The 26,522-nt window shown below is 36.9% G+C and overlaps 1 protein-coding gene across 1 annotated transcript in view; it reads right to left on the reverse strand.

Annotated features, from left to right (window-relative positions):
- nup107 (nucleoporin 107) overlaps positions 1-26,522 on the reverse strand; it is a 31,090-nt gene that overhangs the window by 3,239 nt on the left and 1,329 nt on the right. Inside the window, exons 2-23 of the mRNA XM_015602020.3 lie at positions 25,090-25,178; positions 24,047-24,142; positions 22,683-22,792; positions 19,856-19,985; positions 19,150-19,253; positions 18,792-18,919; positions 18,379-18,427; positions 18,056-18,127; positions 16,939-17,027; positions 15,515-15,707; positions 14,438-14,528; positions 13,722-13,801; positions 13,565-13,624; positions 12,655-12,800; positions 11,330-11,378; positions 11,129-11,198; positions 10,905-11,020; positions 8,970-9,159; positions 7,117-7,229; positions 6,775-6,877; positions 6,460-6,620; positions 5,705-5,830 (exon numbers count right to left, since the gene is read on the reverse strand). Of these exons, the coding sequence (XP_015457506.3) occupies positions 5,705-5,830; positions 6,460-6,620; positions 6,775-6,877; positions 7,117-7,229; positions 8,970-9,159; positions 10,905-11,020; positions 11,129-11,198; positions 11,330-11,378; positions 12,655-12,800; positions 13,565-13,624; positions 13,722-13,801; positions 14,438-14,528; positions 15,515-15,707; positions 16,939-17,027; positions 18,056-18,127; positions 18,379-18,427; positions 18,792-18,919; positions 19,150-19,253; positions 19,856-19,985; positions 22,683-22,792; positions 24,047-24,142; positions 25,090-25,178 (2,365 nt within the window). The remainder of the gene's footprint in view (positions 1-5,704; positions 5,831-6,459; positions 6,621-6,774; positions 6,878-7,116; positions 7,230-8,969; positions 9,160-10,904; positions 11,021-11,128; positions 11,199-11,329; positions 11,379-12,654; positions 12,801-13,564; positions 13,625-13,721; positions 13,802-14,437; positions 14,529-15,514; positions 15,708-16,938; positions 17,028-18,055; positions 18,128-18,378; positions 18,428-18,791; positions 18,920-19,149; positions 19,254-19,855; positions 19,986-22,682; positions 22,793-24,046; positions 24,143-25,089; positions 25,179-26,522) is intronic.

Genomic DNA, 26,522 nt, shown 5'->3' on the forward strand with positions numbered 1-26,522 from the left:
ACACACACTACGAGCTATTTAACACTGGGGGGTATGATTTATTACAGTTTACTTGATTCCCATAGACCCATCATTATTAGTATTGATGACTTAGTACTCTTTACTATTTTTATGTTCTCTTGTATAATTATTATTGCTTTATTATAAATGGTCATTCAGTATAATATTATATCCTGGAATGTGAATGGTTGTAATACTCCTGTCAAACGTATTAAGTGTCTTGATTTTTTGTACCGTAAAGGGGCAGACATAGCTTTAATACAAGAAACTCATTTGAAGGCCAAAGATGTGTACAGATTGCAAAACAAATATTATAAAATTATTTCTAGCTCCTCATCCTCAAACAAAACAAAGGGAGTTTTAATTTTGGTAAAAAGGAAATTAAATATAACTGTAGAATTGGCTGGTGGGGACTCAGATGGTAGATGGTGTTTTGCAAGCATTATTTTAAATGATATTAAATGTTCTATTGTTTCTGTATATGCACCTAATATTTTTGACCCTGAATTTTTTGCATGCTTAAAACTAAAGTTATTGCTTTTAGGGAATAGGCAGCTAATTGTGGGTGGGGATTTTAATTCTGTAATTGATCCTAAGATAGACAGAACAAGTAGTTCTGGGTATGCTGTCTCTAATTCTTCATCAGATAATTTAAACAGTTTTTTGTCAGATCTTAATTTATATGATCCTTGGCGTCTTAACCATCCAAAGGATAATAATTTTACCTTTTTTTCACCCCGTTATAAAACTTTCTCTAGACTTGATTATATCTTTATATCATCTGGTGCAATCAAATTTGTTACTTTTACGGATATTCTTCCAATAACTATTTCAGACCATAGTCCTGTGCTTCTAACGTTAGCTGTACATGCAACAACTCCCCGCTTTAAGAGATGGCGTTTCAATGTATTTCTTCTTCAGGATGCAGATTTCATAAAATATATCAAAAGTAGTTTAAAGTCATTTATTGAAATCAATAATACCCCTGAAATTTCACCCCACATATTGTGGGAAACAACAAAATGTTTTATAAGAGGCTGTTGCATCTCATTTGCTTCTAATTCGTCCAAACGTAATCAGTGGGATATCACATATTTGGAGGGCCGAATTAGACAGTTGGAGATATTGCAGAAAAACTGTTTTGATGAACACAGGGGCAGTCTTCTGACATCAATTAGGGCTGAACTTAAAGATCTTCTCAGCACACGAGCAGAATTTTTATTGCTTAAAACGAGGCAAACCTATTACGAGCAATCTGAGAGACCTGGTAGACTCTTAGCTTTACAGCTAAAACAGTCTGAAAGACTTTCTTCTATCAATGCAATTAGGGATTCGACAGGTATATTATTCTCTGACCCTACAGATATTATTAATATTTTTAAAGATTTTTATTGTAATTTATATAAATCTGAATTATCTGGAGACACTATAGAATTTGATAACTTCCTAAAACCTTTGAATCTATCTTCTCTTGCACCCCATCAGGTTATGCAGCTAGATGCCCCTATCACACTGGAGGAGCTTAAGGAAGCAATTATATCTATGCAAACACACAAATCGCCAGGTTTGGATGGAATCCCACCAGAACTTTTGGTAGCAGTATGGGATCTAGTCGGACCTATATTTTTGAAATCAGTCGAATATTCTCTAGAGATTGGGTCATTCCATAGAGACCAAAACTCTGCACTTATATCACTTCTTCTAAAACCTGGAAAGGATTCAACAGAGTGTTCAAGTTATAGACCATTGTCACTTTTGAATACTGACGTTAAGGTGTTTGCTAAAGTCCTTGCTAAAAGGCTGGATTCTGTTATTCCTGATTTAATACACAGCGATCAAACTGGCTTTATACGTTCTCGATTAGCCTCTGATAATTTGCGTCGCTTATTCCATATTCTAGAGTTTGCTCCCTCACAGATGCTAGGTTCTGCAGTGCTTTCATTAGATGCTGAAAAGGCGTTTGATCGCCTAGAGTGGCCTTTTCTCTGGGCTGTTTTAAAACGATTTGGTTTTGGATCAGCTTTTATTCATATGATTTTTACTCTTTACACCAATCCGTCGGCGTGTGTTAGCACTGGGCATATGATATCAGCTAAGTTTCTTCTAGAACGAGGCACCAGACAGGGATGTCCTTTATCCCCTTTTTTATTTGCTTTAGCTGTAGAGCCTTTAGCACAGGCTGTAAGACAAAATGCCTTAATTAAACCTATATCTATAAAAGACTCTCTTCATCATATATCACTCTATGCTGATGATATTTTACTTTATCTGTCAGACATATCCAGCTCTTTTCCTAATGTAATTTCTCTATTTGACCAATTCGGCAGGCTCTCGGGATACAAAATTAACTGGTCAAAGTCTGTATTGATGCCACTGGATGCTCTTGCTAAAACATACTCTCTTCCTTCTGAAATTCCAGCTCAGATACGGGTCTCTGAATTTACATATCTAGGTATAAAGATTCACCCCAATATCTCCTTCGCTAGCAAAAATAATTATGCCTCTCTTATTAATAAAATCAGACATGATTTGATTAGATGGTGCCCTCTATATCTTACTCTACATGGAAGAATATCAGTAATAAAAATGAATATTCTTCCACGGGTAAATTTTCTATTCTCTATGATACCACTCTCCCCACCAGACACATTTTTTAAAGAATTAGATTCAGCTTGCCGTACTTTTATTTGGAACAATAAACGTGCTAGGATTCGATTGTCTACCTTGCAACGCCCCAAATCTTTGGGGGGAATTGGTTTCCCTAATTTTAAACTGTATTATTGGTCATTTCAGTTGAGATTTTTGAGGACATGGTTGGATGCTTCTGCGCTAACTCCTTGGCGAGCTATGGAACAAGCTATGGTTGAACCATACAGACTTCAGGATGTACCCTTTTTAGGTCTTAAACAAAGATCAGTCTTACTCACTTTGGGACCTATAATAAATAATACACTGAACATTTGGAAACAAGTGCATAGATATTTAGATCTTTCTGATCATTTTTATAAGTTATCTCCTCTTTGGCATAATAATTATTTATTGACAGGTTCTAAACCATTCACATTTCCTCCTTGGAGTAATAGGAATATACATGTTTTTGATGATCTATATGATAAAAACGGAATACGTTCCTTTCAAAATTTAAAAGAGATTTTCTCTCTCCCTGGAACATCTTACTTCATGTATTTGAGAATTCGATCTGCTCTACGAGCTTACGGTGTCCCCTGGGATGGCCCGCTGAAAAACCATCCATTGGTGGATCTTCTTACTTTAGGTAGCTCAACTCGGGGTCTTGTGTCCTCACTTTACAGCAAATTTATATCAGCTAAGGATCATACCCTGGGGACTGTTGCTGTGTGGGAGAAAGAACTCTCAAACTTGGGTATCAGTGTGAATTGGGACGTGGTCTGGAATAACGTATTCATGTCATCAAAAAATTTAGGTCATCAATTAATTCATTATAAGATTATTCATAAGTTTTACATGACTCCTCTTCGTGCTTTTCAGATGAAACTCAGTGCTGATAAAAACTGTAATAGATGTGGTCTTTCACTCCTTGGTACTTTTTTTCATTTCTTTTGGGAATGTCCAGTTGTTGTAAGATTTTGGACTTTTGTGATGGAGTTTATTTCTGAACTGTTAGATATCAAACTACGATTATGTCCAGCTCTTTTGTTATTATGTGATGATTCTGGATTTGATTTGAAGCTAATACAAATGAAGATTCTGATGGCAGGCTCAACAGCTGCGATAAAGGCTATCTTAAAGCAATATTATGAGCCTAATATTCAGCTGAGGAATATTTGGTTACAGTATTTCCTGGACATTTTAATTCTGGAGCGGTCTACAGCCAAACTTCGTAAGGCTACTTCAAGAACTGTTAGTAACTGGACAGATGCTATTTGGTTTGTGAAGGATCACATTTGAAAAGAGGGATAAGGGATGGGTCTTTTTGTTTTCCTCCAGTTTTGTGTTTTTGTATATGGACATGTTTGTGAGTAGTGAATGTGTATGTATTGGTGTGTGATTGTTGTAATTATTGTGAATCCAATAAATTGTTATTCGCAAAAAAAAAAAAGATAAAAAAAAAAAAAAAAAAAAAAAAAAAAAAAAAAAAAAAAAAAAAACCACAGTAATAATGTTGTGCTAAAGATAAACTTGTTCGGCTATGCGTTTACGAAGACGACCTGCTGCATCGTGAATGTATTTATTCTCATAATTGCCTGTGTGCTCAATGTTTTACTGGAGGCTTCCACTAGAGGGCAGCTCAGACACCTCATTACTGTTAAAAAAAAGACCTTTATTTTGTTATCGGGCGTTTTCCACCATGCAGAGATGCAGCAGTGTCGGATCATTTGCAATTCAATTTAATTTCCACATTGACTTTTAAAACGATGCTGATCTCTCACCAGCTGTTCTGATTAACATATATGTTGTAATGCAGCGCTGAACTGCCCCCTAGTGGTGTTTTGTGAGGGTGTACAGACGGAGAATATGCGAGGCAGCCAGCATGCCTATACAAATGTGTAATTAACAGCAAGTATATATTTACACTAAGGGTTTTTAGAATCAAAATAAGAATTATAGAATTCCACAATAATTATAAAATCACATTTCAGAACAATAAATATTTAAGAACCATAAGTAGAAGTCTATGAGCACAGCAAGGGTACTACAAAAAAAAAAAAAAATAAATAAAAATAAAAAGTTCTAAAATTCTAGGAGCATAGTGAGGATTCTTAAACAGTAAACAATGTAGAAGCAGAATTTTAGAAGCATGATTCAGATTCTACAACAGTATGAAATTCTAAAACCACAAGTAGATATCTAGTACCTCACAACATTCAATCATTCATATAACAGTAGAAATTCTAGGCACACCAAGGATTCCACAAGAATAACAAGCAAAATGCAGATTCCAGAACAGTGCGAAGTTCTACATCCACAAGAGGAATTCTAGGAGTGCAGGAATGTAGAACCATAAGAAGAATTCTAGAAAAATAGTGAGAAATTCTAAAATCCCAAGTAGAATTCTAGCAGCACACCAAGGGTTCTACAAGAGTAAGACACTGGAAAATCATAAGTAGATTTCTACGAGCACAATATGGATTCTAGAAAAGTAAAAAAAAAAATTCAAGAACCATAAGCAAAATTCCAGGAGCATAGTGAGCATTCTAATTCTACATGCACAGTACAGAATCTAGGACATTAAGAATTTCTAGAACCACAAGTAGAATTCTAGAAGTACAATACAGATTGTAGAACAGTTGGAAATTCTACAACTACAAGTAGAATTCTAGGATTACACCACAGGTTCTGCAACAGTAAGCATCATAATGACTTTAGAACAATAAGAAATTCTAGAATCAGCAGTACAATTCTAGGATCACAATATAGATTAGAGAACATGAAATCCTAGCAGCACAGCAAGGATTCTAGAATCCTAATATCGCTAAATATTCTAAAAATATATTTCTAGCTTAGTTTGTCTTTCGAACAGTCTGAGAGTAATATTTTTATATTCTGAACACCCCACTCTTGAAAACATGCTTATTAACACTGTGTTAATCAACTACACTAATTAACTCATAAGAGTCATAAGAACCCAGTATCTCTGACAGTGGGTAATTTAATGTGTAGGCAGGGTAAAAGGTGAGCTGGAAGCAGATAATGGGGCAGTGTTGGGGATAATACAGGTCCTGACCTTGTACTCCTTCTCCTTCATCTCAAAGGCCACCTTCTCTGTGAACTTGGCCTGGGCTGGCATGGTGGGTTTCACTGGGGGAGAGTTCATGTGCCTGAACCACTCATTAAAGGCCTCGTGAGCTTCCTGTTAACACAACACACACAAACATCAGCATTACAGCGCGCCCCCTATGCTTCCTGTAGTGTATTACAGTCTGTCAGAATAAGTATATGGACCATATGAACATTATAGAGCATTATAAAGTGCCCCCATGCTTCCTGTAGTGTATTACAGTCTGTCAGAATAAGTATATGGACCATATGAACATTATAGAGCATTATAAAGTGCCCCCATGCTTCCTGTAGTGTATTACAGTCTGTCAGAATAAGTATATGGACCATATGAACATTATAGAGCATTATAAAGTGCCCCCATGCTTCCTGTAGTGTATTACAGTCTGTCAGAATGAGCATGGGGATCATATGAACATTATAGAGCATTATAAAGTGCTCCCTATGCTTCCTGTAGTGTATTACTGTCTGTCAGAATGAGCGTGTGGATCACGATTATTATAGAACCATATAGACCCCCTACGCCTACTATAGTGTATGGCTGTGCGGATCATATGAACATTAAAGAGCAAGTGTATACTGTAGTGTATTACAATTTGTCAGAATCAAGCTAATTTTGCATATTAGTTTGCATATATAAACTGTATGGACTCAGGAAGCGAATGGCACATTTTGAAACTTCAATGGAGTGTAGCTTCTCACCAGGTAAGCCCGTATACAGAGGTGTTCACGAATGGCATTTTCCTCCTCAGCGGGAAGGGGCGTGTTCATGCCTCGCTCCTCCCACTGGCGGTAAATTTCTCTCATGGAATCTTCTGGGACTTTGGCGAACACCAGTTTAGCAGCATCATGCTTCTTAGAGGCTAGAAAGCAGAGAGATCAGTCTGTCACAAAGAGTGTGTGGATCTTATGAACACTCTAGAGCATAGAGTGCCTCATAAACTTTCTGTAGTGTATTACAGTCTGTCACAATGGCCATATGTTTCACTTGAGCATAATAAAGCACCCCTCACGCACCCAGGAATTTCCTCATGATGGCATTGCTCTGCTTCAAAGCCTCGGCACGCTGGGCGGGGTCAAACACCAGCCAATCAATCACATCAATCTTCTGTCGATCTTCCTGTTAAAGAAAAATTTTAATTTGTACACTTATTTATTTTTTCATACACATTTGCTATACTACTCACAATTAATTCACTAAATTAAGAATTATTATAATAATGAATAATAAATAATACTTTTGTAAAGAAAGAGTGGATTTATAAAGTTTAGTCAGAATGGTGTAAATATACTGTTTCTTGGAGTTGTAAATCGAGATTAAGTTTTAAAAGCATCAGTGTGTGTGGTGTGGTGCCATACCACTGTGGTGCCAGTGTCCAGTGCAGGTGTGAGATCATGGTGAGAAAATTCCTCACTGTCTCTCTCTCTGACGGCCTCTACCACTGTCTTAGTGACCGCTGCCACGTCCAGACCTGAAATTATACAAATATTTATTTATAAAAGTGGTTTTGATTTTTCACTAAGAATGATTTATATATATTTTTTTATCTGACCCTCCTCCTGCATAGCTGACAGCTTGTTGGGAATTAAGAGGTGCAGCAAAACAGCTCTTATTAATAATATTCTGCATGTAATGATCCAATTCAGACATATTTATATGGATCATGCATCGGCTGTTTTTGGCCAATCTTGCTCTGATCATTTGTTTTGACCGCTGAGTAAAAAGCACAGCACAGAGCCCTCTAGTGCTATCTAGATGCAATCAACCCACATTATTTCCCGGCCACTGCAGTGAGAAACATTTTTAGATGATGACAGAACAGTTCACAATGTGTAACTTAATGTAACAATATAATGTGTGTTTCTTGAGCTTTTGATTGCATTTAAACTGCTTTACTCAGCGATGCTTGTTTATTTTATGCTGTTTTGCCCATAGAACTTGAAAAAGCAATGAAAAACAAATCATAATATCATTTACTGATAAAAACTGCAGTTATCACCAAATGTATTTTTCTATTTTGGCTATAATTAATAGACTAAGTCTATTAGTCTATTATTTGCTGTAAAGCTTTAAGGGCATTGTCTGTATTATTGTTACATTTGCAATTTATATGCATGCACTAAATATTCTGCACTGTAGTTCTTTGGTAGATTGTTTGCCACTTTATGTTATTTTTATGTTACATTATAATTATTATTCCCAGTTTCGGACATTGTGACTATGCCTTATACTAATGCATCTCAAACAATTAGATTATTGTAAAAAATTTTTCAGTAATTCAGTTCAAAATGTGAAAGTCATACATTATATAGATGTATTACACGCAGGGTGATCTATTTTAGGCATTTATTTATTGTATTACTGATGATTATGGCTTACAGCCAATGAAAACACAAAAATCAGTGTCTCAGAAAGTTAGAATATTAAATGAGAACAATTGGTACTTTAGGAGGTGTGGGCAGTGTGCAAAGTCCTGCTGGAAAATGAAACCTGCATCTCCATTAAGGTTGTCAGTAGAGGGAGGCATGAAGTGCTGTAAATTTGTTTTGGGCAAACGGGGCACTGACTTTGGACTTTATCAATAAAATAAATTAAATTGATCAATGTGTGTGTAATACAAGAGTTTCAAACTGAATTACTAAAATAAAGTAACCATTCAATGATTTTCTATTTCCTGAGATGAACCTGTATGTGTCTGAATATGACCAGACCGCATTTATTCAAGCTTTGTCTCTTTCATTTAAAGCTGAAACTCCAGTCAGATTAGGACCCATGCAGCCAGCTAGCCAAGGCAAAGTGACCTGATGAATTTGCCCAAACATTTAAATATATATATATATATTTTTTTACCAAAACAGCTTTTCTCAGTCGATAAATGGAAAGGTTAAGATTTATATAGCAAATTTCTACAACTTTTCCAAAACTTTCAGGGTATTTTTTTTTGCTGAAATTGCCATTTTCAAATTCCATGACTTTTTTTTTTTTTTTTTTTTACAAAATGGACAAAATTTCTGTTATGTTTCTGCTTGTTTTATATCGCCAAGAATATTGTCATCACAAAAAGACCCTGAACTATTGTGACATAATTAATCAGGACATGCACCAATGAAGGAATTATGGATGGATGCATACATACAAGGGATAAACAAACAGAAGGATAAACAGACTAATTCATTAAGAGGTGGATGGATGGATGGATGTGTTCTCTCACCGGCTTGCCTAGCGAGCTCCAGGCAGCGCTTCCGCTGCTCCGTCTCCGTCACTTCCTCCAGGAAGTGAGCGTACTGACTGACGGCCATGTCCGCCGGCAGATTACTGACATAAAACGCAATCAGCTCCACCTGCTTCTCCTTTACCAACAGAGAGATGTACGCCTTCAGCACATCCACACACACCTCCTCCTGCACACAGAGAGAAAAAAGAGGAAATTAATATTATATACACTCAGTGCTTTACACAGGGTTTACACCCATAACCCTACGATTATTTATTCTGTTTATTATCTAAAACTACAGATCCCATTAGAACAGATACAGAGAAACAAAAATACAGTAATAACTAAGAAGAATTCTCATACTGAAGAAAGTAGTTGAGACAATCTCTTGCAAATTTCTCCTGGATGCCCCCAGCCAGCACCCCACTAAATATGTGTTCAATTTTATCAGCAGCTCACCAAGAGCAATGCTCCAAGATCTAGTAGAATTTCTTCTTTGCATAATAGAGACAGTTACTCCAACAAAAGCAGGATAAATACTTTTTTAATAGCCTACAATTCAGAAGAAACAATGAATGAGCAGCAGTCCCATTACTTTTGTCTAGGGATGCAGCTATACCATCCCCCCCAACCGAGTATGAGTATGTGTTTTTTGTACTGGCTGGTACCTATACCTACCTAGAATTACGAATCAGGAGCATTAGGTAATAGTGTAGTTATTAGTAAGTAGTGTAATGCAGCTGTTAATTTATTAACTTGTAATTTCATTTGAAAGAGCCACAGTATATTAACATTTTATTTTTACTGTTCCAAACAAAAATATTTGAAAGACATTAAGAATTTATGCTTAGTTAAAGAGAGAATACGTTTACTCTAAAGATGCACATTAATTTCTACAGCCTCATTTCCAGGGTTCATACACCTTTTACAAGGCAAAATTTGAGCACTTTTTCACTTTTTCCAGCACCTTTCAACTGTGGTAAATGAATGATAACGGTGATGTCTCAAAACTGCGATTCAGTGACATTCAATATATCGCAAAACTATTCTCCACACTTCACAGCGACTATGTTACTGAGAAACAAAATACTTCTAATTAAGTAAATAGCAGGAATTATGGATTGAGCCAATCTCCGGGGCTTCTATCGCGGCTTTAGTGCCTAGAACGACCCGTTCGCCAGCACTGTTTACCTGGCTTTTGGCTTTTAGCCAGCTGGATCGGCTTGTTTCACGGCGCTTATGCCGAGCCAACCGCGGCTCGCTGGAGGACGGTGACACTGCGTTAACAGTGCCGGGTTCGGTTTAGCCTAATAGTATATTGTACATGTAACCCCGGATTATTACTATTATTATTTAGATAAATCCAAAGCTTGGCTTTTAGCATAGCTAGCTAACTCTCCTGCTGCCCGTGTTTAATTAAAAACACACAAGGTAAAACTATGTTGCATCTGGGGGCAAACAGAGACGGTTCCTCATGAGCCAACTCCTCGTGGAGGCGCAAGCAAAGCCTTTTTATTTTTCGCTCTGTAATTTTACCTTTAAGCGAACTTATTTAGTTGACTTTAGTAGACAGTTTTTTGTAGTAAAGTAAATACAGTTACAATTTCAGGCACTTTCTCTAAAATTTTTCAGGATTTCAAGCTCCCGTACGAACCCTGCATTTCAAACTCGAGCGAAGAAGCTGTCAATATTGTATACTGAGTATTTCAAGCAGGCTTAAAATGTTTGACAGTTTCTAAAATGAATCCATTATTTTGTATCTAATATAGAACAACTTGTAAGTTATATTTTATCGAGCTACATACAATCATTAGAAGCAATGCCTACAAGCATTAAGATATACAGTGCACAACATCTGAGAAATAGACGGTTTAAAACCGACAGAAACGTGTCTTTTTGAGATCTTATATAAGAGAGGGTGTGTGCGTGTACCTTCAGCTGCATGCCCAGACTGCGGTAGAACAGCACCAGGTGTGTCATGAAGCGCAGCAGGTGGGCCGGCAGCGGCGGACTCCTCCCCAGCCAATCACTGAACTCCTCCATAAGACCTGCAAAAAAAAAAGAAATAAAATATATATATTTTTTAAAAGCACACACTCTAAATTAATGCTATCACTACAATATAAACACAAACTCTACCATTCTTATCAAATTACCATCTAAATCTCCGAGGATGATGTATTTCTGTATAACGTGGTAGTGCTCCTTTGTCGCATCTGAAACTCTCTGCAGAACACAATCACACAAAAATTTTATATATTATCCACAGAAAACAGAATTAAACAGTCAAAATATTCTTTTAGATTACTTAATTCCTTTATTATTACAATTGTACTGTAGGGAATAATCACACTGACCTTTGACTCCGTTGCTTGTAGCTCCTCAAATACTTTTTCCATCGTCCAACTGAAAAAGAAATACGCAAACAATTCAAAATACATGCACACAAAATGCATTAGCATGGGCAGGTTTCTTAAAATTTGCTATTGAAAAACTCTTTAATGCATAGCACAGTGATTTTTATTAAACATTTCCTGCACATTTAATTAAATCCGATTTAACAAAACGTATTAGTCTCTTTGTAATGAAATGTACAGTTGGGTGAGTTGGTGTTTCTCAAGATTTGATAATATCCTTGACAGATATCTTGTCCATAAAATAAGACAATATATTATGATATGATAAAAAAAAAAAATCATATTGTCCATTTGCCCAGACTTTACACTGCCAGCTAGCACAAAGGGTAATATCTGCGTTAGCCTACGTGTGATCAGAGCAGGTTTTTTTCCCGGAGAATTCATAGGCTATGTTCACATTACCAGGCTGAAGTGACTTAAATCGATTTTTTTGCTCAATGTGGCTCAGATCAGATGTTTTTCATGGCTGTGTAAATGTGCCAAATCAGATTTGAGTCACTATCCTATGTGGTCCTAAATCGAATACATATTTGATCCAAAGACATGTGACATGAATGTGAATGGTCAAATCTTGAAACGGTCAATTTTTTGTTTTTGTGCATACGTGCTTCTCTCTCACACCCACAATTTATCTCTTTGTGCAGCTGTTTAGCCATAGCAGCAAAAACAGCAAAGCAAACCGCATGGTCTTTTTTCACCTCCTCGACCTGAGCATGTACTTCAGACCAGCTGTTTGCCTCCACTGGAGCAAAAGATAAGCTCCACATATGAGCTGCTAATGCATTAATTTCTATTTTTTAAAGCTAAGAGTCATCTTTCAAATATGAGGTTTTTTGTTGTTGGTGAAGAAGGCGGTGTTTATACACGTATCAATGTGCACATGTGCGGCTTTCCAGGGACAGATTTGTTCACATTACACACAGATACAGGTCACTTACAAATGTGAATGTGAACCGGTAAAATAGCTAAATGGCTAGTAATGTGAACGTAGCCATAGTAGGAATTCACGCTGTATGTGCTACACAGCCTCCGTCCCTTACCTAAACCACACTGAATATTTTCTATTGACATAAAAAAATCGATCATCAATACAATCTAGAGCTGTACATTTCATGCACGAAAGGAGAGCAAAAACTGGAAGTTTTACTGAGTTCATATATGTAATCAGTACAAACAAAACAAACACACAAACAACAAAACAGAAATCAGTTCTATTTTAAGGAACAAGAGCCCTTTAACCATGATTGCACACAGTTAAACAGTACCTGGCCTCCAGGTATTCTCTGGGCAGCTCCTCCAGATCCTCGTGACCCATCCCTGAGGAACGAAGCTCCTGCTCCACCAGAGAATCCACCAGCACCCGGAAATACGCCCAGACCGTGTCCTCCCACGTCTCACACACCGGCAGCAGCTACAGCATAGGGAGAAAATAAAATTGTTAAAAAAAATGACAGTGAAAGAAAAATGAAAGACAGAGGGGAAAAAAAGGAAAATAAAGAAGATGGACAAAAGGCAAATAGTAGAAGAGACCATAGAAGAGACAATGGCTGACTAATGAATAATGGAGGACTAAAAGCTAATCCAGTCAATCCAGACTACAATTTGTTCATCCTAAAACACAAACCAATAAGACTCAGGAATGACTAGAAAAAAATATATTTACTTGTATTTGCTCTTGTTAAGCTATGATGCTTAGCTATACAAGGCTAGGCTGCACTATACTAAATATGCTACTGTGAGTTATCTTATCAGCAAAAACCAGCTAAGAATTTTTATGAGCATGCTGTACTTAACTACAAATTAAGACGCACACAAAATATAAATATTGTTATATATCCAATTGTTTTGTTGCCAATACATTACCGATACGTGGGGTTACATATGGATACTTTTATTGAAACATACAAGCTCTAAACACCCTAAGATTCACCCCCATGTTGACTTACTAAATATGATCAAATTAATTAAAAAAACTGACACCGATAAATCCATAATCCCTGATATTTACTTAATTAGAAGTATTTTATCCTTTTCAGCAACACAGATGATGTCTTCACAGAATCACAGTATTGTGGTTTCATAGCTACAGAGATGCCCTGTGATTCCTACCCTTACTATTTTTAGTTTATGTTTTCAGAAAATTTGAAGTGAACGCCAGACGAGATTCTCAGTTACCTGTCGGAGGTTTCCACTCAGTACTGCGTATACGGCTCTCTCATATCTGTTAAACTGCTCCTGCACACAATCACCAACACACACAGTTATATACACTTATCAAACACACACAGTTATACTCTGTAAAAAAACACACACCAAAATACTATAATCTTACCTCCTCTGCCATCCTCCAACAGCACACCTTCCACACACACCTGTGAGGATTCCCCTCCACCGACTGCAGCTCAGCTCCACCTACACACACACACACACACACACACATATATATATTATATGTATTTAAATTATATTCTGAAGATCCAAATACCTATAAACAAACTTTTCACAACATTCCACAAAGTAACATTAACGTCTCAGTAAAGTCTCACTAAAGTAAGCAAGTGTGTGTGTGTGTGTGTGTGAATTTTTGATACAATAATAAACTTCATATTGTGATAAAAGCAACCTCTTTAAAAGCAGATAATTATTACTGTATTTACTTTTTTATTGTTAGTCTGCAGTTCACATGCATGCATTAAATATGCTGTAGTTTAGTGGCGAATTGTTGACACAGTATTTTATTTTTGTTCATTATTTTTGTTACAGTAATATTGTATTGGTAAGTTATTTTTAGTTATTTTTCTGTCTACTGAATATATGAAAATGTTATATTTATACTAAACATTTATATTAAATATTTATAATTTAATATTTATTTTTATTGCAGTAATATTTTTCTAAAATAAATTTGTAAAAATACAAATGTTTTGTAATACCGGCAGGAATATTGGTATAGTAAAAATACCATGAAACACTGTAATATTAATTTTGGTCCATTCTGCCCAACCCTGGTGTGTGTGTGTGTTTGATCTAAGGCAGGTGTGCTCTGACCTCCATTAATGTTTGGGTCATGGTAAAGCTTCCATCCTTCCAAAGTGGCAGCACGCCAAGCCTGACCACAGCGCTTACACAACCTCTGAGCCTGAGAGAAGAGACAGGGAGCAGAGACAAATAAAAAATAAAAAAGTGACACACACACATACACACACACATACACACATATGGCTTAATGCATCCATGAAGTGCAGAGCTCTTTTTAAGTTAGAATAGAATATCTTTACTGACACCAAACTCCCCAAGCTGATTCACATAAAACAGATGGTTGGATTTCTGCATAATATGTCCCATAATTTGCATAATTATAACTATAATACTGAAGGAGCTTTCAGATAATAAGAAACCCCTGTCCATACACTTACCATCCAACACCCAGTAAGTCTCTCAACAAATTAAATTAATACCCTCTCCATCCACTCATTCATTCAGCTACATATCCAATCACCTCTACAATACGAATATATGAAATTAATCCCCGAAATACACAGAAAATGCCATCTCACCCAAACGTATTGCACAGAGAACACAGTCCAACTGCTCCACAAATCAATAGTGGTGGCTTTAAACCTACTCTAAAGCTCACACCTGGCATTAGGCATGGTGTCAATAGGTGTACCTCGGTTTGTCCACTTCAGAGAGTCCTACTAAATTGGTAGTACATCTCTACAGGGACTAGGCAAGTGTCAGCCATGGGCACAACTTAAAATAGCTAAATGCATTTGTTAGAAGGGAGGTCAACAAATATTTGGATATACTGGACAGTTTCCCTGACATGGTATAATATTCTGAATAGAGATTTTCTATTAAAAGGAAAATATTCTACGAGTAGCCCAATCGCTGCCTGAAAACTGCCTCATAAATGTTCAGTCAGCTGTTAAAAACAGGACTAGTTTAGCATTTTATCCAGAACAGCCTGTAAAATGCATTGCCATCTCATGCACCGTGTCAGCTCAGTGCTGACATGCTATTAAAATCACATAGATGTGCTAGAAGAAACTGGAATTTTCATAAAGTGCTCCTTAGATGTTTACTTTGTTTGAACTGAACTAAACATCTAAGTACAATACTCACCTCGTCCGTCATTCCTGCCCGGATGAGTGTAAAAAGAAACCGGAGCAGCCGGGCGTCGTCCTCCCGATCCAGATCAGCCAGCGGCCTCTTCTGCCTGATGGGAGCATCAGGGTCTAGTTCTGTCACCAGTGGCCTGCTGAAACCTGCGCTGGACTGATCTCGCCTCAGCTTCAGAGTGTGCAGCGTGTTCTCCCTGTGAACAAACACAAAAGACACACAACTCTAATTATTAGTCAGGTCTGTCACAATAATTCTGCTACCGATTAATCGTACAATATATATGGACATGACCTCAATCATGTTTGCTGACCCAGATACTGCGCATCATGTTTAATCAGTATATTGATGGACAAATCTGATTTATTTCAAATATTTTTAACTGTTTATATGCATGTTATTGGAATATTCCTAACAATTAAAATTTACTGCTGTGCACAGAGTAACATGGTCTTAAAATGACAATAATAAACGTTCCCAATTACATGAACATGGCGAATCTCTGAAAACTAGTTTATTTTAAGGCGCCGAGTGGTCCAGCGGTCTAAAGCACTGCCACTATCAGCAGGAGGTCGCAGATTCGAACCCCTGCTCATGCAGCTTTGCCATTAAGCTGCCCCTGCTCCCTCTAGGTGGGTAGATGGCGCTCTTTCCTCACAGCACTCCTAGGATGATGTCTGTAAGCTGATGTACCGGAACCGTGCCACTGCGCTTTCCTGCGAGCGCGCTGGCTGCTCGGCAATGCTGCATCAGCAGCAGCTCGAAAAGAAGCGGAGGCTGACTTCACATGTATCAGAGGAAGCATGTGTTAGTCTTCACCCTCCTGGTGTGTTGGGGCATCACTAGTGATAGGGGGAGTCCTAATGAGTGGGTTGGGTAATTAGCCGTGTAAATTAGTGAGAAAATGGTATATTTATATAAAAAAATATATAATAATAATAAAATAAATCGTTTAAACAGAGTTTACTTTAAGCCGCAAAACTATACTTTACTAGCCTTTACAGTGGGGGTTTTGCGGTGTAGGAAACTCACCAGTAAAACAGACCAATCGCGTGTGCACTAAATAAAGTGTGGTGCACACAGGAGAGGTAGGGAGCTTGTTGACTGTGTGCCCTAAAAACACACAATAATGGCAGAACCAGATTTTTCAGCTAAACACAGACAGTTAAGAACCAGTAACGCACCACTACTGAAGTAAACACTAAATCTGTAGAGCAGACAGACACATGCAATCTACCTTTATATGCTGTATAATATTGTTGTTAAGGCTCACTGAACTAATGCATAAAGTTTAAACTTAAAATAATGTCGTGATTGGTTAATTTCAAATGAGGTGATGTACACACACACACACACACACAAAAAAAAAAAAAGACACATACAAATACATATGCCCCTGAGAGTATGCATAAGATTTAATTACTCACCAGTACACAGACTTGGCGTAGTACTCAATATTATCAGAGAAATCACCTATATCGTCTTTGGCAATGCTCTCCAACCAGTCCACCACCAGCTGCAGAGAACACACAAAGCATGAAACAATTTGTCACAGAGAGACAACCTTATGCTCAATCAATCAATCAATTATACCTGCCTTTTTCAGAGAAGTTAGATGTCAATCTCCACACAAAAAAACTATAACTAACTATAGGTATTCCATATATGCTAGGCTGCACCGCTTGTAGACTATATATTGTGTTGCACTATTTGATTGTTAAAGTTCACTGAAAAGTGTGTACTATGATAACTCTTAGGTGATGTACAACATGCTGAATAGAGAACAGTTTTGGACACAGTTAAGTACTTATTTACTTGCTTATTTACTTTTCCCCAGGGGTGGACATATCGCTTTTGGTAATACAATACATTTGATTATAAAAGTTACAGAAAAACTGTTAAGGATGGCCAAAATGTCTGATAAGGAATTTTCCAGTTTATGTAAAGCACCCTGTAATAAGCATCAGTCGGGTAATGGGCACTGTAAATAATGTATACTGAAATATTCACCTTTAAAAAAACATAACTTTTATTTAAACTTTTTTCACGCAACATATATGGATATTGAAATATTAATGCACAACCATATTCAATAAAGATGCTTTAAGCACTCCTTGGAGGACACATTTTTACATGCATTTGTGGATAATTTGAGATACAGAAGCAGAATCTAAAGTGAGAGATTTATGTGGAAATAGTCACTAATATGACTCAGGATATGCCAACTTATGCAGTTCTTTCAAGTGATTACCAATGTTACATAATTAGCAGTGTGTCGAGTCCAGAATAGCATTGATAGCAGCACCATTATCCTTATTTCATTCGGTGAAGCATCAACATGATTCTAAGGTTAATGTTTTAAGTATTACAATTGCTACATTAATGCATCTTTATTGGCTGTATCTGGTTGTTGTAGATGTTTACAATGTAGCTTAAACAAAACTCCTGAGGAAAATTTTTTTAAAGTATTGCAGTTTAAAGACTCAGAGATCAGTGATCAGAACCATTTCTCTCCATATCTTTCAGGCCTAGCGAGGACGTTACCTGGCTCTGTCGGACCAAGCTGTCCCTCTGGAAGAACTGCTCCATTATTGTCTTCTCACTTTCACTGGGAGCCTGGTACACACCATTACAGCAGCATTATAACACAATTATAACACCATTATAACACAATTAAAGACTATTACACTATCATAAAATAACATTACAGATCATTATATCGCCATTACAACATCATTACAGTCTCTCTGTTTGTCTTCTATATTTACAAACATTGCAACAATTTACCAACTCACTGCAGAACAGGTAACACACACACACACACACACACACAGTAAATACACTGTCTCTCAAAAGACACCACTTACAGTTATATCCATCATCATCCCATCCTCCATCGCAGTCTGAATCCTGTCCCTGTGACACAGAGAGACAGAGAGAAAGAGAGAGAGGAGAATGAAAAGGGCAAATGAATAATAAAAAAATGGTCAGAGAGGGAAAAATGAAAATGAATGAGCAAGTGGAGAAATTTAAAAAGAAAAAGAACAAAAGAAAGAAAGATAAATAAAGGCAATAAAAGGCCAACAAAAAAGGAGAAGAGAAAAGAAGGAAGGAAGGAGAAAAAGAAGCAAAAAAAGAGAGGGAGGAAAGGAAGACGACAAAAAGTAATTAAATACAGTAAACACAGAATAAAATCAGAAGATCAGTTAACAGGTGGCTAGTGTACCTTCAGAAAGCATGAAGGCGAGTGTGTGTAAGTGTGTGCGTGTAAGTTTTATACCTGTAGAGTGAGGTAATGAGTCTCCAGGTGACCATCTCCTGCTGCAGGAGCCAGGTGATGCTGGCGGTTTTGGAGGATTTCTGTTGGCTGGAGGCGGAGCGAAGAACCAGCTTCTGCAGAGTGCTCACCTGAACAGACAGACACACAGACAAAATCAGAACCACCCAGATCTCTCCACACTGTTTAAAGACACCATTTGATCTCTACACAGCTGAATATCTTCAGGGATGGTCCGTTGGTTTGTGTATTAGTCCTGCAAACTAATTTATGCATTGGTGAATCCACAGCACAAGCCCCACCCACTTAACTCTGATAGGCTGCATCTGATTGGTCTAATGAAAGCTGTGTGAGAACTGACCTTATCTTGGCAGATGGTCTCGTAGTCCTCCAGCAGGTCAAACACTGCGCTGGATGAGTGACGCATATATGACTGCAGAAACTCCGGAAACAGACTCACCGAGGCTGAGAGAGAGAGAGAGAGAGTGAGAGAGAGAGAGAGAGAGAGAGAATATAAAATTTAGTGTAAAAAAAATAAAGTATACGTCCAAATGTTTGTGGACAGCCCTACTAATCAGTGCATTTAGCTACATTAAGTTGCACCCATTGCTGACACGGATGTGTAAATGAACACTCAGCTCGTATAGTCCCTGTAGAGCACTAATGCCAATAAATTAGGACACCTGGAGCAGATAAACAAACATGAATCCATTAGCACCATGCCAAGTGTGGGCTAGAAGGGTATAAAGACCCCAGTACTGAGCTGTGGAGCAGTGGAACTGTGTTCTCTGGAATGATGAAGCTAAGAGATTTTGTGATGAGGTGAGGCGGTGTTCCTGCCACATCCTGACATTACTAATCTAGGTTCTTGTAGTAGAATTTGAGAGAATTCTTTCAGAATAGTGAATCGAAAATTTAGTTAAAAAAAAAAAAATCTCTGCACAGTAGAAACAGATACTCCAACAAAATCAGGACAAACTCTTTTTAATACCATTGATTTTAGAAGAAACCAAGAATAACCAGATGTATAGAAAGTTACAGTTACTGTTATGCAATAGATGACATACCAGCCTCTCCAGGGTCCTCCTCCTTCAGCATTACAGCGCTCATGTTCATCTCATCAGTGAAGCTGCCGTCCCCCAAAACAGAGAGAGGAGAGGGGTACAGACTGTTCGTCCAATCACTGTCATCCAGATTCTATTAGATATTAATATAAGAAAGAGATAAGAAAAAGAGAGAAATGGAAAAAACATGAATGTTAAACATTAAAGGCCCTAGACCGATTTTGCAGTTCATTTTGGTAGTTTGACCTACCTATATTAAACTAAAATTACTAATTTATTAAAGTCTGCACATATTATAACATAACTTAATTTTAATGGAGTGGACAGAGTACAGTATCTCTCCAACACTAATCCAGCTAACGTTAGTTTAACTAATGTTAGTAATGATAATGAAGGAGTAATTTAACTGACCATTGGTAATACAGAAGTCAGTGTTCAAACTGTACAGAACAAACAAAAGAACTAGTACAGTATTGTGGAGTTAAATGTGTTTGTTTGTGTTTCAAGGGCACAGTGCTGCCATTACACTGTATCCGTGTCTCCACCGTGCTCTCTCTACCCCGCTGCAAGTCTCACTTACACTAAAACCTCATTGGCCAACTAAGCATTAGCAGAAGCCAATCAGGATGCTCAGGATTTGTCATTCTCTCATTATGTGTGGGTCTTCCTCTCTCACCATTTTTTCTCGTGTGCACTTTTACTCAGTCACACATTACTCACATGTTGACAATGAAACGCAGCATCACCAACTTTCAGGGCTCTACAGTGCGAACAATTTATTTTTTCCGTGATCAGCCGTCTCCTTATGGTTCAAGGCTCCTAACTGTCTAAACCAGTTAGATCAAGTGAAGGGCGGAACCTCACTGTGATATAATTATATTTCAACATTACTCAGAATCTGACCAGCCATGTTTACAACATAAATAATTAAGAAAACAATGATTAATTGAGCTCAGAAATAAAGTCAGCATGGCCAGTTAGCTGTTAGCCGCTAGCTACAACCATCAACACCAACAGTTTATTAGCCTATCTAGCATTAGACCGACAGCAGCTGCATTTAGGTGTTGTAAAGGTATTAATTACAGACTGGTGTAAACTATAGTAATAATCCACATATCCTATAAAACCAGCACAAACACACCCATCTGTTGTTAAAAAACACTGATTAATTTAGCTCGGAAATAGAGTTAGCATCGCTAGTTTGCCATTAGCCATCTCCATTAACATCTGCAGTCTCTTAGCCTAGCTAGCATTGGGCCGACAGCTGCATTCCGACATTGTGAATGTAATAACTAACTAACTCAAGTGAACTAAAGCCATAATCCACAATGAATACCACCCACAGATCCTCCCCACTCTAATCAGCACCATAAAATAAATCTGTTATTAAAAAAAGTGTTAAAAAATTAAAAAGTGATTATTTCAGCTCAGAAATACAGTTAGCCGGTAGTCGTATCCGCTATGTGTCATAATAAAAGTCATCACATCAGCTTGAAAACTTACACTTGTAAACCAAGAACAATAAAGAAAATCTATTTTATTTTATTTTGACTTTACTAAGTACACTTTTGATCAAAATATGTTAAAATATCTAAATGCTCTTAATAAATTTCAATAAATTTTAAGCCTATGAAACAGGGCTGGTACAGATTATTACTGCAGTGCAACACAATTTATCTATTAATGTAAAAATGTCTTACAGTGTAGTTACTCTTTAAGATTTGAGTAACCGCTGGCATGTGTGACTTTTTCCTAAGAATTCTTTGAAATTAAAATAAATAAAGGTGCATCAAACTATATGAAATTGGTCTTGGGTCATGGAGAATAATTCATAAGATGTTGAGCTATTATTGCACTTTTACATTTTATTTTTATTTATTTTATTTTGAGAGATTTAAGTCAACCTGTAAAACTGCAGTATTAAAGGCAATGCAGTAGACATTTTGGGTGCACCTAACATTTGTTCTGATGCACCTAAGAAAAAACAACTTTTTGCAACCAGTGCAAAAGTTAGTCTAGACTGACTTTTTATAATTGTCGTCGCAGCCCTAATAATTAATAGTAATGGGATAGCAGTGCTAATGCTAACACTCAATTTATGTTTATTTACTGAACTAAACACTGATTTACCACTGCTCCCCACAAACAAGCAAAACACAAACACCCATATAAATATATTTACCTTATACAACGTTTGAAAACAAAAGCTGCTTCTTTTATTTTGTTCACAAATCGTTTCTGAATTAACACGTACAAAAACATATTTATATTTTTCACACAACCATTATTAATTCTTTAAAAAATAATACATTTATCACATAAAAAAAATTGGTCTACTACTGCAGAGTTACTAATTTTGAGGCATTTCTTAAACGGTGACAAATCATTTGGTCCCACAGAAAGTTAACTCTTCCTTCAGTCTTAAAAGGCTGTCCAAATCTTTGCACGTTTGCTGTTCAATGAAAAACTATTTTTTTTGTTGACTTATAGTTTACTACGTAATTTGTACTGTCCCTTATACAGTTTTTTTGACAAACAGACTACTATACAATCTCCAATCTGACCTGAAATAAACTCCATTGGAAAAAAAGGTTTTAACTGTCCTATAAAGTGGCAATTTTGGAGATTTAGTTTTTTTGGACAAAATATCAAAATTCCCCAACAAACATAAGGATTTGAAACAGAATCCTGAGGAATAAATGTAATAAATCAGATATTTCACGCTGCATCAGTCTCCTAAATACCCGTATGTGATCTGATGGTTAATGAGGTCAGCGTTTCTCTCTCTCTCTCTAGAAGCTGTTTAATGATGACCTGCTGAGACTCTCACCATGCTGACTCCGCCTTTGGGAAGCGGCGTGTTCACGAATCGGGACGGCCTGCTTCCCGTTCCCAAAATAGCCGACACATCTGGGTTCTTCAGAGCACTTCTGGGGGTGACTGCATTACAGACAATCAACACATATAATTACACACAGAATACACTGAATTCTTACTGTTTCACTGCAGAGCAAAAAGAATAGTCCAGTTTAAACTGCCTTCCTCAAATAAAATCCACATATACACAGTCCTCAAGAATAATGCTAATATTACATTTCCCTATAAGAAGCTTGTGTGAGTTTAATTATCTAATTATCTATCGATACCTTCTCATCAGTTTTTTTTTATAGTATGAAGGAACACAAAGATCATGTATTAACTTAAGTGTTAAACAAACCGAAATACTCAGTGAAGCATTTACAGGTGTTGGACAATGAAACTGAAACACCTGGTTTTAGAGCACAATAATTTATTAACGGACAGTTCTGGTGGAAACAGGAGAGTTGCACATTGAATTCTGCCTTGATTTGAGCAGCCGTGGTTTTATGTTTTTTGGATACAATCCGGGTTAGTACCTGAACATCCCTTTCAGACCGCTTCCTCTTACAGCATCCACAGTTAATCCTGTTTGATGTGGTTGGTCCTTCTTGGTGGTATGCTGACATTACCCTGAATATCGTGGCTCTTGACACATCACAAAGACTTGCTGCCTTGGTCACAGATGCGCCAGCAAGACGTGCACCAACAATTTGTCCTCTTTTGAACTCTGGTATGTCACCCATAATGTTGTGTGCATTGCAATATTTCGAGCAAAACTGTGCTCTTACCCTGCTAATTGAACCTTCACACTCTGCTCTTACTGGTGCAATGTGCAATTAATGAAGCCATGAAACCTCCCACACTAAAATGACAGGTGTTTCAGTTTCATTGTCCATGCCCTGTACATGGGCTATTATCTGATAATCTTATTCTGTGAAATAGGGATAACTCCTGGTGCTTTTCCCCTGGGGGGTTCCTGATGAATCATGAATCATCATAATATTTCTGATGGTCTTTGTGACTGCACTTGATGATACATTCAAAATTCTTAAAATTGTTCAGATTGACTGACCTTCATTTCCTAAAGTATTTTTTTCTTTACTTAGTTAAGCAGTTCTTAATAAATTATTCCATATGTTTTTCTTCATGGTTTGGATTAATTTATAAACTGAGGCAGAAAATCTTTAAATAATGAAAAAACACAGAGCATTAATATACAATTTATAGCATCGTTTTTTATTTTAAAGTGCTCAAAATGTAGAATTTAACAAACTAGTTTGGCAGTAAGAGGAAAGTGTTGATATGTAGGAGGAGTGAAAGAGAGAGTGATCTTACAGGACTGTTTAAAGAGTGACCCGGGAGTGTGGGTCAGCAGTGCTCGAGCTGGAGTGGCCATGGAGGCTGAAGGTGATCCATCCTGAGCAAGTGGGACTGAACACACGGTTAAGAAACAAACAATGCACTGGAACTGTATAATATGGAGTAATATATAAATATACCATATAAACACTAGAGGTATGTGTTTCTGAAGAGGACAGAATACTTCTTTAAAAAAATAATTATAATTATGGATCTTTTAGTTTTACAGAATTAATTATCCAATATTCTTCATCACAGGTCAACCCTATTCATTAGTTTAGCACCAACATGTGGAGCAATGAAGCAGTTACTTTAGTAAAGCAAATTTGAGTATAAAGCAAAAACAAAAATGACGAGGCTATGAAGATGAGACTCGATATTGGGTTCAAAATATATGTGTGAAACATATGATAGATAGATAGATAGATACTTTATTTATGCCGAAGGAAATGTAGGCATCCAGCTGCAACAGCACAATACAATAAGAAACATGTTAAACATAAATTAAAACACAGAAGAATAGAAAACACAAAGCTATAAAAAACTTATTATACAACGTAAAGATCTACCTGTTAACCGAGCAGTGCAATAGATGTTGCTAACGGTCATTAAATAATTAACAGAGCAAAGTGCAAGGTGCAATGACATTGATTATAAAAGTGACCGATGTGCCATAAAAATATAAATATAAATATAAATATGCATATCTTACAAATAGGTCTGTGAATATGTGAATACCCAATCATGAGTAACTGTACTTGAAAGTAAGTGAGGTTGGGGAAGTGATGGTGTAAAGAATTGAAACACACAAAGCAAACTTAAAGTCTTGCAAGACACATTTAACACCTGATGAGAAATATTGAGACGAGGGTTCATGGCAGAGGTTTGACTGCATGAGCTCTGGAGGATAAGAGATTTATACAAAATCTAACCAAGTGGAAAAATAAAGCAAGTGGTCACTTCAGCTGCAGGCTCTGCAATCTGAGCAGCCAAAGTCCAGTAAATTTAGGTAAGGATACAGGCCACCTTTTTGTGTGAGCTTTTCCTGCGTGCGGCTCGAGTCACCTCCGAGTCTCGAACAACAGGAGAGTTCAACCAGTTCTGGCTCCTACAAGAAAACAACAGGGAAAATACATAAGCATTTGGATCTGCAAATTATTATCGAATATATTACTAATATAATGCATATGGTGGCAACATCAATATTACACTGAACTGTACAGATTTTAAGATCTAAAAAGCATCTCAAAAGCAAAAAATGGATCAAATCATAACTCTCTTGACCAGTTCACATGATCTTAACACCCTGATTTAAGGAAACAGGTCCTAGCACTCCCAAGCTGCCAAAAATATTTTTACTTACAGGGTCTATGTATTGGCAAACAAAACTTCTCTATTTTTGATGAATGCTATTTCCAGTATGCTCTACAGTAACAGTGTTCAAATTTGAATATGCACAATCCTCACTGCTGTCCATATAAATGACTTTGCAGCCTTATATAAAATCTGTTGCAAGGTCTGTTCAATTTTATGTAAGGTTGTACCAAAGTGAACATTTTTGGATAAAACCAAACCAAAACAAACAATACCAAAATTATCAATTGGTCAAAGAACAAATAAATAAATAAAACATTTATTCACAGGTTTTAATTAATTAATTAAATTGTCTGAATATATTTTGTCCTAAATTTACAACTTAAAAATATTTATTAAAATTTTACACTCAGAAAAAAATATTCAGGCTTATTCAGCTGAACACCTAAAGAGTTTTGTATTTTGCCATTTTTGGCTAAAATATTCATTTTAAATCCAAAACCAAAATGTCAAATGTCAATTACAGAACAAATTAAATACATAAAAAAGTGTGATACAGGCTTTTAATTAAAAGTCAAAAGCAATAACAAACCTAAAATTTACGAATATGTATGAACACTGTTGTAGAAAAGAAAATGAAAGGTGGGTCAACACCTCCCTCTCGACCGGGGTACAACTCCCCTGCGTGTTCGTTTGATAGAGAGAGTCAGACAGGTGGAGTGAAGTTGAAAGCAAACCAAGTATTTATTACAAAGTACTGAATATTCAGGAGAACCCACACATGAAAGACCGTCTAACAGCCGTCCCAGCATAAGTTCTGACCCCCCTCTGATCTGACTCCATGTTTTATACCCCAAATGACGTGAAACCTGCTGATGAGGCGTTGCTAACGATTAGCTCATGTTAATATGCATAATTTCACGTGTTAGTACTCAAGTTTCACAGGTCTGACCGGACCACTAGTGTTTGGCCTTGACTGTGTTCTTCCAGAATGGAACATCGTGGCACTATCTGTGTGAGTGTGCGTCACCCCCCTCTTTGAAGCCGCTGCAGGTTCCCCCACACACAGAAGGCCGCTTTGATCTAAAAGCCTCCTCTGTAGAAATGTAGTCTCTTACCGAGTGTACCAGTCGAGTTG

Source organism: Astyanax mexicanus, chromosome 2 (genome assembly GCF_023375975.1).
Source record: "Astyanax mexicanus isolate ESR-SI-001 chromosome 2, AstMex3_surface, whole genome shotgun sequence".
NCBI classification, from domain to species: Eukaryota; Metazoa; Chordata; class Actinopteri; order Characiformes; family Acestrorhamphidae; genus Astyanax; species Astyanax mexicanus.